The sequence below is a fragment of the Lissotriton vulgaris genome, chromosome 5 (assembly GCF_964263255.1).
Source record: "Lissotriton vulgaris chromosome 5, aLisVul1.2, whole genome shotgun sequence".
Classification (NCBI taxonomy): domain Eukaryota; kingdom Metazoa; phylum Chordata; class Amphibia; order Caudata; family Salamandridae; genus Lissotriton; species Lissotriton vulgaris.
The window spans coordinates 1,279,250,036-1,279,263,197 of NC_141693.1; the positions used below are offsets into that span (position 1 = coordinate 1,279,250,036).

Below are 13,162 nucleotides of genomic sequence, written 5' to 3' on the forward strand. Positions count from 1 at the left end.
GGGTCCACTTGTTGTAGGGCTACGATACTTGGTAAGTTGATTTTGTAGAATCAAGTGTACATATGAAACTTGAGGGCCAACTTATCGTCTGCAAGTTTGCCCATGGTTTGAGTTTGACGCCACTTGTATAGGAGAGTGTGCAGTTTCCTTTTAATTTTCTGAAAAGGAGTGGTAGTCCACTGCTGTGTGGGTATCTTGAAGTTAATATGTTAGGGTCAATTGAGTTGACTGCACTAACGACTTTAGAATATTCATGAATGATTTTTTAGAGAAATTCCACTTCTCTGCTCTATTTTATGTAGATGTGGTTCTATATCAATGCCTTATCGGAGCACTAAAGTGAGTAGAAGGGCAGCAAGGGGGTATTGTGGGTCACAATATATGCATAATTATATGTGATGTGGGGTAGAGTGGGCGCAGATGCCCTTTGTAGGGAGAGTGCTTGGCAGAACTGTATTTTAACCTCCTCTTAGGCTCACATGTCCGGGGCTTGTCACCAAATAGTAGATGGTCACAGTTGACTGGGGTCGTAGTTTGCCAGTTAGTGCACAGTTGGTTGTCAAATTCATATTTCATTTAAGCCACAATAGGGAAGGCTTTAGAAAATTGATTGAGCTGAGAAGAATTAATACATTCGGTTTGTGTTGGGTTGCTATATTATATTTGACTCAGGAAGGCCGAGTATGCTAACATTGAACTAGAGGGGCCTTAATAAATATAGCAGCCACAAAAACATTTCTTTTAGCCATTCAGTGTCTTTCTTGTCTCAACTTCAACTGGATTAGAAAGCAGTGGCAGAACTGAGACCTGTGAGAACAGATACCTCTCACTCTTTTTCTTTCCAGGAGCTGATTAAATCTGTGTAGTTATTCTTTTTCTTTGTAAAATATAGTGAATTACGGAGTTAAGCTGTGGATTTGCTCATGCTTGTTGTCTATCTGTGATTTTGTTATTCTGAACTTAGATTTTCCTATTATTCCCAATTTTGTTTTCCCATTTCTTTTCCCCTCCTTATCTGATAGACTTGTAGCCCCAGATTCATTTCCTTAGAATTATCCCCCGGCATCAGACTGGATCCGGTAGTTTTTCGTGAGCAGTATCCCTGCGCACCAGTAGGTGGTAACATTCAGCTCTGCGTGGCATCGTACACACCGGAAAAGAAGATTGTGGTGCCTATACAGGTGCTGTGCTGGTGTAAGTGCTTTTCATTATGTGCCAGTCAGCGCAGATCCAGAAGAGCTACCTCTTTTAAAACATTTTGTCATAGTCTTTTGAGGTCTTACCTCCTGGTGTGTCAGGGATGTCCTCCAGGAAGGCTGGCTTCAAGTCCTGGGGAGCCCGTCCCCGACAGATGTTGGTGACGGACCAGCAGCTTGTTTTCCTGCGGTGCCTTTAGTGGAACCTTGACCCATAGGCCGGTTACGACTGCCCTGCCATGCACACGAAGGCCTTGAGGGAGCGATTCCTGAAGCTCCTTCCGGCTCTACATGCAACGCACAACGATCGAGGTCCCAGTCAAGAAGAAAGTCCCAAGATAGATTTCAAAAGCCAAGGTAGTTGCCTCATTCGAAATCACCGAGTCATTCGGTTAAGTCCCACAAAAAGAAGAATAAGAAGTTGAAACAGTATTTGACTTTGCTTCTCAATCGGCTGAGGAGACCAGGGCCGTCGCCATTCTAGGTTTGGGTTTGCGGTTAAGCGAGAGTGTGGGCCGACTCCAAGCCTACCAGAGTTTCCAGGAGCAGGAGCGACCCGCCCTACGCTAAGAGTTTTATGAGGCCATGCACCTTATATTTGGGTGGCCCGTTCCTGCCAGTGCGCCGTAGGGCCCAGCTGGCTCGAGAGGGACCCCTGCTGGATTCACGCTGACCGCTCTGGTCCCGGTGTCAGCCAGGCCCCAGGGATCCACTGATGGATCTGGACTGGCACCAGTCGCACCTTCCCATTGTCATTCTCATTCCCAACTCCGAGCTTGGTGTCGTCCGATGCTGATTGGCACCCCACTGTCCAGGCCGGAGACTGAGCCCTATTTTTAAGGAGGAATGTGAGACGTCATTGGACCCTGGGGAATAACAGCCTCATGGTGTAGGAAATATGGACTGGTGTGAGGATCTTGGTGAAGCCAGTGGACGCTGGCAGGCTTTCTCCCCCTACCATGTCTACGGCGTAGGGAGCGTCCTTTGCTGTGGTGGTGCGGAGGGCAGCTGAGTTCCTAGACCTTAGTCTACCCTCAGTGACAATCAATCAATCATATCATTTGTAAACCGCACTACTCCCCGTGAGGGTCTCAAGGCGCTGGGGTGGGGAATGCTGCTACTGCTCGGAAAGCCAGGTCTTGAGGAGTTTTCTGAAAGTCAGCAGGTCTTGGGTCTGCCGTAGGTGGATGGGGAGGGTGTTCCAGGTCTTGGCGGTGAGGTGGGAGAACGATCTGCCACCGGAGGTCGCTCTTCGGAAGCGGGGCACGAGGGCGAGGTCGGCGGAGCTGGCGGGTCGGGATGTAGAAGCTGAGTCGTCTGTTGAGGTACATTGGTCCGGTGTTGTGGAGTGCCTTGTGTGCGTGGGTGAGGAGCTTGAAGGTTATCCTCTTGTTGACTGGGAGCCAGTGCAGGTCTTTCAGGTGGGGTGTGTTGTGGCTGCGACAAGAGAAGACGAGGATCAGGCGTGCAGAGACGTTCTGGATGCGTTGGAGCCGTCTCAGGAGTTTGGCCGAGGCTCCTGCATAGAGGGCGTGTTTCCATAGTCCAACCTGCTGCTGACGAGTGCTTGGGTGACCATTCTTCTTGTTTCAGTGGGGATCCACTTGTAGATCCTGCGGAGCATGCGGAGGGTGTTGAAGCAGGAGGAGGACACAGAGTTGACCTGTTTAGTCATGGAGAGGGTGGAGTCGAGGATGACCCCTAGGTTGCGTGCGTGGTCGGTGGGTGTTGGAGCGGTTCCCAGTGCGGTCGGCCACCAGGAGTCATCCCGAAGGGGTGGATCAGAGGATGAGGACCTCAGTCTTGTCTGAGTTCAGCTTCAGTCGGCCGTTCCTCATCCATTCAGCGACGGCCTTCATTCCTTTGTGAAGGTTGGTTTTGGCGGTGTGGGGGTCCTTGGTGAGGGAGAGGATCAGCTGGGTGTCATCGGCGTAGGAGATGATGTTGAGGTCGTGCCGACGGGCGACATTGGCGAGCTGTGCCATGTAGATGTTAAACAGAGTTGGGCTGAGGGATGAGCCCTGGGGTACGCCGCAGATGATCTCGTTGGCTTTGGAGCGGAAGGGGGAAGGCGTACACTCTGTGTTCTGCTGGAGAGGAAGGAGGTGGTCCAGTCCGGGGCCTTCTCTTGGATCAAGACCAACCTCTTGACAGAGGTGCTGCAACCAGGAGTGTCCCCATCAGAACTACTACTCCCGTTCAACGAAGCCCTCATGGAGATCCTATTTGGGACTTGGTCGAAGCATAACATAGGGGCTCTCTTGTTAATAGGAGGATTGCTTGGTGCCACTGCCCAGCTCTGTGGATCCAAGCTTCCTCACCCTTCCCTAGAGAGCTTGGTGGTCCAGGCCTGTTCGTCCCATGTAAATCATGGTGCATTCCCTACTGCACCCCTCGGACAAGAAATCCAAGGTGTTGGACTCTTTGGGAAAGACGACGCTCTCTTCCCCCAGCCTTGCATTGCGGTCTGTGAACACTGCTTGCTTTTTGTGCCGCTATTCCTGAGCCCTGTGTAATACAGTTGCACAGTTGCTGCCAACAGTCCTGGATGGGGGATAGTTTCTCAGGCTGTTTCTGATAGGAGAGATTCAGAAAAGTGCGCAATATGCTGTGGGCTAGACACCACCAACTCACTGGGCTGAGCAGTTTCGTCAACCTTGGCCTTGCGGTTCCACGTCTGGTTGAGAACGGCTGGCTTTTCAGGGGATGACCAATCCTCTTATTGGCATATCGTTGCTAGCTCCTGTCAGATTTGGTGCCTGCAGGTCCTTGGGCCTTTCCATGGCGCCTCGTCACCCTCAATCTGCCTTCGGCGCTTTTCGTTGCCATGGAGGGGGTGTTCAGCAGCATCCTCACATGTCCAGCCACCTCAGCGTACAAGCTTTCTAGAATCTGCATGGCCGCAGTTGCGGCCCCTACCAGCCCCCTCAGTCTGGCCAGTGGTTGGGTCAGACCACCAACCCGCCATAAGCTGTGCACGCTGGCCACTCAGCACTGCCCTTTATTTACCCTACAAGACCTCTAAAGCGGAGGTGTACACTGGCGGATGTGAGAGATGGACATGGGAAGGTTTGCTAAAGCGTGCTAAACTACCTCACCTATATGCCCCATCTGTTCCACTTGGGTGTAATTCCGAACAGCCACCCTTGAAGGACCCGGGTGCTAGAGTGCATGCCTGGGAGCTGGCCTTGTGACCTTCTATCAAGAGGATCAATTTCTGCCCCTTTCTTAGCATCTCCCCCTTCACACCCCATGGCCTTGGAGGGGCTTCTGTATCACCAAATCCGAACCGCCTGCAGTACTCTACATTACACATTCCTTGCACCCGGGCACTTCCAGCCCTGGAGCATATATTGACCAATTCTTTATCACCCAAGCTCACCATAGACTATACTTTATCAAGCAAACATTTGCGCCATTCAACACGCCTGTGGCCCGCACGGCTTGCTCGTCGGATACAGACCTCCCTCTCACTGATGCCCAGTGGACCTACTCCTGTTGCTAGACAGCATTGCTATCTTCCAACTACAGGCTGCTACTTACATTTTAAGTTCCTACACCATCTCTATTGCACCCCAACACACCATTTCATTATTGGGCTCATGCACGATGCTTGCCGTGTGTCTCTCCACAAATCACTTTCCTACACTTGGCATGGAGTTGCCCCGTGCCTGAATTCTGGGAGGGGGTATTCTCTGCTATATGAGACATTACTGGTCATGCTCAACTTTCCTTCTTACTCCCCTCCACCCCGCCCCAATACCTCCACCCCCCCCCCCCCTCACCAGTGGCCCTCCTGGGTTACGTTAAAGATGCTCCTGCGAGCTACAGCCACCTAATGGCAATGTTTCTCCTCTTGGCTAAGCGAAGAGTGGCCATTCACTGGGGCCGCAGCCTCCCTCCACTGCGGTCGCGTGCTGTGAGACGAGGCATCTTGCCAGGAACAACTGTCCAATTTCTGGGACACCATGCCCACGTGATCCCACCCCAAGGATATTTGGGAACCTTTTTTTGAATACATGCGCTGCATGGGTATATCCATTTCCTCGCCACAGATACCTGCACTCAAGGTCAGCCCACTGCCCTCTACCACAGCACACTTCTTCATTCACGCGAAATATGGCCACAGCCATTTCACCCCTATTCATGAGACCTGCTACCCTGCGCCCCTCCCAACAGTTTGTATCTCTGGCTGGGAGAGTGTAGAGCACTGCTGAGGGTCTCAGGCCTCATGGTTATGGGTTATTTGGAGCCACATGTGAAGGAGGAATTATCTTGATGCTGTTACTACTGTACATCATACTGAATCGTGCTTATACCCCCATCCCCTTCTTTCCTATCTTCTGCTCACACTGCCACATCCTGTTCTATAGTTGTGACAATTGTCATATGTTGTCTCTATAAATGGCAATAATTTTTTTTTTTTTTTAAATGAGCCGTAGTCTCCAAACACTCCTAATCTGCCTGCTTACCATCATGGGCACCCAGTGGTTATCAGGATTTGCCATCACCTGCACCATCGGTAAGTTGGGTTTTGCAGATGTTCCGAAGGGGCTACTCCGTCCCCTTCGAGATTGCCACACCCTCCATGCCACCTACTTACAACAGGCTTAAGAAGGACCACCTATTTCTTCTCCGCCAGTATATGACTGCTCTTTTGGCCAAAGGATACGCCGAGAGAGCGGCAGTGGGTAGTTGGGATTACTGCCACTTTCTGGTGCCCAAGAAGGACAGATGCCTTTGTCCTATCTTAGACCTGCACTTTCTCATCTTCCTCAAGAAGAAGTACAAAATGCTCACACTAGCTCAAGTCCTATCTGCCCTGTACCGAGGCTTTACCTGCCGTTCATGGGGGGGCAACGAGCAGAGCTCCCTTTTGGCCTTACCGGCGCCCCTTGGGGGTTCACCAAATGGATGGTGGTTGCAGCTCATGTGCGGAGATTAGGGATGCCAGTCTTCCTGTGTCTCGACGCCACTGGCTGTAGAAGGTGGGCTCCCCCAGGGTGCGGTCTCCCACCTCCAGACTACAGCGGACCTCCTGCTTTCACTGGGGTTCACTATCAACGTACCAAAGTTGCACCTGACTACTGCTCAGATGCTTCCTTTAATCTGAGCTGCTCTGGACATGGTGCAGTTTTGGGCCTACTCTACCAAACGGCGAGTTCAGAATATTCAGGCTATGATATGGATGTTTCAACCTCCAACCTGGATTTCAGTTAGACTGACTCTGAGACTTCTGCATCCTGCTGGTGACACACGCCCATTGGCATATGCAGGTTCTGCAGTGGGACCTGGAGTACCAGATGCCGCAGCATCAGCGGAATCTCTCTGACATGGTCCAGATCTGAAGGGAATTAAGAAAGATCTGTAGTGGTGGTTAACAAACTGCAATTGGGTCAGTAGCATACCCCTCTCCCTTCACCAACTAGATCTCACAGTGGTGACAGATGCATCACTCTTGCGATGGGGTGGCCACTTCGGAGAGCTTGTGATTAGAGGGCTATGATCTCCAGCAGAATCCGGACTCCACATCAACCTCTTGGAGCTTTGAGCGATCCATTTGGCATTGAAAGCCTTTCTATCCTCCAACCAGGTAAGGCTAGTGCAGGTGTTCATGAACAACACCATCACCACCATGTGGTACTGCAAAAGCAGGGCGGTGAGGGACGTGGACCCTTTGTCAAGATGCCCTGCATCTCTGGACATGGCAGGAACAGCAGGACATGTATCTGGTGGTTCAACATCTGGCGGGTTCTCTGAATGCCAGAGCAGACAAACTGCTGAAGATGCCTCGCGGATCTTCATTGGCATCTCCATTCGGAGATGGTGCAAGGTCCGTTTCAGTAGTGGGGAGAGTCTTGGTTAGATCTGTTCGCCATTGACGAGAACGCACAATGTCAGCAGTTCTGCAAGCTGGAGTTTTCAAGGCGGCTCTCACTCGGACGCTTTGAGCCTTGAACAGAGCTCAGGCCTCCTTTGCGCCTTTCTGCCCAAGAAGATCAGGAGTGACCGGGCCAAGTCAACCTTGTGGCTCAGATTGAGCACAGAGAGTCTAGTATCCCGAGCTGTTGAGCATGGCTATCGGTCCTCCGATCAGGCTGCCCCTTCGGGAGGATGTTATGTCACAGCAGTGGGGGAGGGTTCTCCACCCTAACCTATCAATGATGCACCTTCTTGCATGGAGATTGAGTGGCAACAGTTGACCGCTTTCTGCCCAAAGTCTGCAATATTATTTTGCAAGCCAGGTGTCCCTCTACCAAGAAGGTGTACGCCTGCCATTCGGGCAAATTTGTGGCATGGTGTACAGAGAAACAAGTTGACCCTCTTTCTGCTCCCCTATCTCAGGTTCTTCTGTTTGTTCTTTGCCTTGCCTAGCAGGGCTCTGCTCTGGGCACTGTTAAGGTATATGCTACTGCGATATCTGTTTTTCTGGGGTTGCCTAACCAACCTTCCCTTTTCCAATTGGATATAGGGTTTTGAAAGGTTTGCAACATGGTTCCATCTTCTCCCTTCCTTATGCCTCAGTGAGACCTTAAAATGTTCCTGAGATTGCTGATGTGTGCTCCATTTGAGCCCTTACATAACTGTCCCCTCAGGCTCCTTACCAGTAAGAAGACATTCTTGGTGGCCATAACATCTGCCCGAAGGATCACTGAGCTTCAGGCCTTGTCAGCTAAGCCACTATACCTGAACATCTACCCAGACAAACTGGTGCTTTGTACGAGGGCTTCTTTACTTCCGAAAGTGGTCACTCTATAGAACATAAGCCAAACCATCACACTGCCCACTTTTTACGATCCTCCTCATCCCTCCAAGAAAGAGGAGCAACTTCACCATCAGGACACAAAAAGAGTGATGTCGTTTTACCTTGAATGTACACAAGAGTTCGGGGTGGACAACCAACTTTTCGTGGGGTATATTGGAACGAAGAAAGGACAAGCAAAGCAGAAGCGGACCATCTCCCAATGGTTTGTGCTCTGTATAAAGATCTGCCTCGCATTGGCTAAGACGCAACCCCTAGACGGTTTAAGTGCTCATTCCACCAGAGCTAAAGCTGACCCCACTGCGTTAGAACATGGAGTTCCGGTCCTGGACATCTGCAAGGGGTCAGTGTAGTCTTCCTTGCACAAGTTTACCAAGCACTACTGCCTGAACAGTCAAATCCATAGGGATGGGCATTTTGCCCGTTAAGTCCTGCAGGACTTCCCTTGTGATATTGGTCCACAGACACACTTCTGGGGAGGTATTGCTTGGATATCTATTCTAAGGTAAGGAATCTGTGGCTAGAAATCTCTATCAGATGAACAAGTACCTTACCTTTGATAAACGCCTTATCTGGTAGAGACTCTTTCTAGCCATAGATTTTTGACCAACCCACCCATCCTCCCCGCTCTGTAAACTGATTTCTCTGAACAGGGCTTTACCCTTTCCGGGCGCTAGGTTTCCACACCAGTGGTCAGTGTACTCCGTGGCTCCGAGCTTCTGGCGTGGAAAGTCACAAATAGTAATTGACACCAGCTCTCCTGGTTGGTGCCTACATAGGCACCACGAACTTCATTTCCGGCACAGGCAACGCAACGCAGAGCCAAACAAAAGCACCTACTGGCGCTTGAGGATACTGCTCAGGAGAGTAAGGTAAGGAATCTGCGGCTATATAGTCTCTACCAGATAGGGCGTTACCGAAGATAATTAACTTGTTCTTCTGGATGCTTCCCTGTTCTTAGCTTTACTTCTTGTCGCCTTTCTACTTTATTCTATCCTTGGCTAATGTCTGCTCTCCAAGCTCCCCTTTACTCAACTTTTCCTTCTCAATAACTATTTTTCCTTCCTCAATCCACTTAGTAGATCCCTTCCCTCTCCTTCCCTTAGTATTGCTCTCTTCTTTATTTTCCATTCTCTTTTTCTAACCCCCTCCTTCTCAACCTTCTCTCCCTTACTCCGTATTCACATTCCTTCTTTAAGCTTATTTCTCCTTCTTGTCACAATTTGAATTTGGTCCCTCCTAAACGTTTTTTATATTGTCTCCTACTTATCTTTAATCCTTTCCCTCCTGCATCCAAGTCGCCTCACTGCCTTTCCTCTTTCGTTTTCATCTGTCATTCGTCCATCCTTCCCCCTTCTTCCATCCTATCTTTCCTTGCTTCCTATCCATCCTATCCTTCCATCCTTCCCTTTTTTCCATCCTTCCCTTCCTTCCATCCTTCCCTTTCTTCCATACTTCTTATGTCTTCACTTTATTGACTTATTTTACTGGTTCTCTGCCTTATCTTTGTTTATGCTCCTATTCTGTCCTATTGCTATACTCTTCTAATTCTATGATTCGTCCTTCGTCTAAATTATCTCCTCCTTGCCGTTCTGAATAATCCCTCTATTCTCCCTTCTGAACCTTCCCTTCCGTCCCCCTCCCTTTCCCTTGCTCCTCCGATTTGGCCGACTTTTCCCCTATTTACTCATACCCTTCTTTACCTCCTCTTGTATTTATTTTTTCCATTTGTTAGTTTTCACATTCTTCTGCGCCTCCATCCCTAACTTCTGTCAAATTTTCCCATGCAGTCGCTCCTTTCCGTCCTCTTAACGCCAGCTAGTTCTAACACTTCATCTGCTTCTTTTCCTTGAGTGCTCCTTTTCCCCTCGTTTTTACTACTCATTCCCATGGCTTCTCTCCTCATTCCCTGCGTTCCCCTAGCCTCAATGTATGTTCCTCTCTCCTTTTCCTTCATCTTTCTCATGAATCTGCATGACCGTGACAACGGGGTGGGAATCTCACCCCAGAACCAGGGAGACAAGGGTGATGGGGACAGCTATGATTATGCCGTTGGGGTCTGCGTGACCTGTAGTGGTTTAGACCTCGATGTCCCAAACGTGACTCTTCTAGGTTGCACCCTTTACAGATGGCATCCCAAAGTCCCACGCGGCAAGCGAAACTTGGCGCCCGCCCAGCATTCCTGACTGAACGAGTATGGAATTGCTGCGCCGAAGTGCCGGGGCATCCAAATAAGTAACATATTAAGGATGAACGACTGTGCACTCTATTTTGAAACTGGAAGGGACGGATGCGAAGTGGGCACTCTCCGCTCTGGCCGGCCCCCTGCGCCCACAAAGCGCCTTCCCTATTTGTGCATTTTTTTTCTGCTTCCTTGAAGGGATCGTCTCTGCTCGGCAGCGAGAGGAGTCGCGCTGACTGTCAGCTGCAGCCTTCGGAGTGAAGCAACAGGAGGTTCGCTCAACTCTGGCAGCGTCTTCCTGTCGGTCCTGTGCCGTCGTGGGGACAGCATGATGAGTCTGCTGCACGGGCGGCCGGATTCCTGGGGACTCTGCCCCAGCCTTTCCCCCCGAGCCCTGCCTCTTGCCCATTTTACCTAGTGATGATTACGTCAGTCTTCATTTTGCACCTTTTTTGGGTGAAACCTGGAATGACCGGGCTCATTTCAGCAACAGCCCAAGTGGGTGTTCTGCAAGCCCACGCTGCGGAGCGCCGCGTGTAAGTTCGGTCGGCGTGCTCGCTTTCGCGCTGTTTGAAATCACTGTCCAGGCTGCGGCTGCGAAAGAAGCACTTTCAGCTGGAGGCCACGCGAAGGGGACCTACTATTTAGGGACACCACGCGCCGTGACCTACTGGCTGTCGTTGCCCCTGTTCTTGAAGTGACCATGTCGTCTTTGTACTCTCGCAGCAAAGAGTACACCCGCAACCGGAAATCGCAGTCCGACTCGCCCCCATCCTCTCCCTCTCCCACCGCCAAGACTCTCAGAGTAAGATTTTTTTTTCTTGTTACCTTTTGCTTATATAAAAACTTGTTCTGATGTTGTTTACGAATTACTAGCTGCCACGGAGCTAGACTATCGACCGGTTTTAGAACCGGTCGGACCAGAGGGAGGGTGAAAAGTAATGTTCAGTATCTCTACAAGGCTCTAAGGGTTTGGGATGTGACACCGAGCCTCCTGCCGTCTTCACAAGAGTGCAGGTGCTGTTTACTTGCTGTCCAGTGTTACCCAGTGAAATGAACTACCTGTCCGTTTAGGGCTCCTCAAGCCCTAGCTTAATTTATTCCCCCTGCACAATCTAGTGCTATGAGGCGACACGTGGGAACATAATCGAACATGCATACATTGCTCTAGCCTACTAATATGGACCATGACCACATGGTGGTTTAGATTGGCAGATGCGAGAATCCCCTCAAACAACAGTACCTGCTTCTTGTCCTTTGATGACTTGATGCGAGAAACTGTCCCTGACAGAAGTACATTTTTGCTGACCGTACACTTTTATGTCTGATATTGAATCATGATAATTGGTTAACTTATAACGCTAAATCATGTACCCAGTTTGTTTGCAACTTCCCTATAGTTATGTTTGCTATTTTTTAAATGATATAATAATCTAAAGTTGACTAAAGGCAGCAATGCACGGCCTAAGCTTAGTGGTATTTCTGTAGCGAAGTACACATGACAAAACCAGTAGTGTTTAATGAAATTACTATTTGTTGCTTTTTTCAAGATTCCTTAAGCGGATAGCGGCAGGGTACTTTGCCTGACCACTTGAGGGCTTGAATGAACAATGCTGCATCCATGTGCCCAGCTTCATCGTCTTGCGTCATATTTAAAACTGCTCTGAGTTCTGTTTCTCCATGTTAAACTTTTTTAACTTCGTCTTTTAACCAGTTCTGCTTTGCAGTCGTAAACTGAACGACCTCAAGACATTATAACACCTGACAAACAATATTTCAGTGGGTTAATATACTGGCTGCGTGTGTGTATATACACTAAGTGTCAAGTTTGAGTCGCATTTGGTTTCTTTATTTAATTTGGGACCCATTGTATGATTATTTGTATTTTTTAAAGGTGCAGTATATCCCTTTTCCTCAAGATATTAAATCGCTGGATTGTTATTTCCAGCGCAAAGCTAATAAAAAACTAAGTAATAATAAACAACTCATAGTTATAATTCCCTCATAAATGCTAATAGTATATACTCAGTTGATTGAACGCCCAATGTAGAGGTGCCTATCATTTTGAAGTTACATGTTAGGATCCCAACAGTGCACCTCAAAGTTCAATAATTACACAGATTAATCAGACGCCGAGACAGCTGTTTGTGTTGTGCTCTGTGTGGTCCGTTTTGATTATATTTGTGATTCATATCAATGTTGAAGTAAGAAATACGTGTGTAGCAATGGTTTTTTTTTTAAACAGGCACTTAATATTTCCCAGAGTATTGACTTTTACGGGACACTGATGTCTGACTCCTGCAGTGATGAAAGCTCCTTGACTAATCAGCAGCTGGAAGGAAAGTTGATGCTCCCGAAAATGGAGAGAAGCAGAGTGCTATGGTTTCTTTGAAATGTATTCTGTGGCAGTTGTTCAAAGCAATAGCTTGCTGCTTAAAGCCTTCAGCTCTTTATTTGTTGGTATTTGGCAAACGTTAATGAGTAAAAAAAAAATAATAATCACATGCACTCATAACTTAGTATATAAGGAAACTGACATGTCAATAAATTAGACTTTATCCATTATGGCTGATTGATTTTCGATTCCAGCAAGCCAATTAGTCCTGAAGGGAATGATCTAGTATTAGATATAACATATGGAGTCCAAGAGACCTTGAATCTATTCCTACATTGCCAATGCTTAATGTGTGTAGATGGTGAGTACCGGCATGAGGTGCTAACATTATCGTGCATCAGTATCTTTATACTCTAGAAAAAAAGCATGTAAAAATGTGATTTACATTCAACAGGTTTTAAAGTATTTAGTGTGCAATTCACAGTCATCTAAGTCGTTTAATGGAAATCAAGTCGGTGTAAAACTAGATAAACATTGGATGTACTGCATGTTTTCCTAGTGCATTTCAGTAAGCCTTCGATACAGCATCTTTGAATGCGTTTGACAATCTTACTGGGTGTGTAGTGGCAAGAAATGAAGAATAAAGACTCAATACTGTTGCTGCAATCGCCCAGAACACCTAGACT

At 48.5% G+C, this 13,162-nt stretch overlaps 1 protein-coding gene across 8 annotated transcripts in view; it reads left to right on the plus strand.

Annotated features, from left to right (window-relative positions):
- The window catches only part of PPP1R12B (protein phosphatase 1 regulatory subunit 12B), an 880,212-nt gene that overhangs the window by 674,403 nt on the left and 192,647 nt on the right, over positions 1–13,162 (plus strand). The window contains exon 1 of one of the 8 annotated variants that reach the window (XM_086923139.1): positions 10,318–10,946. The exons of the other annotated variants lie outside the window; for them this stretch is intronic. Within the exon in view, the coding sequence (XP_086779265.1) occupies positions 10,845–10,946 (102 nt within the window). The 5' untranslated portion in view covers positions 10,318–10,844. Of the gene's footprint in view, positions 1–10,317; positions 10,947–13,162 lie in introns of those variants that run through there. 8 annotated transcript variants of the gene reach the window in all.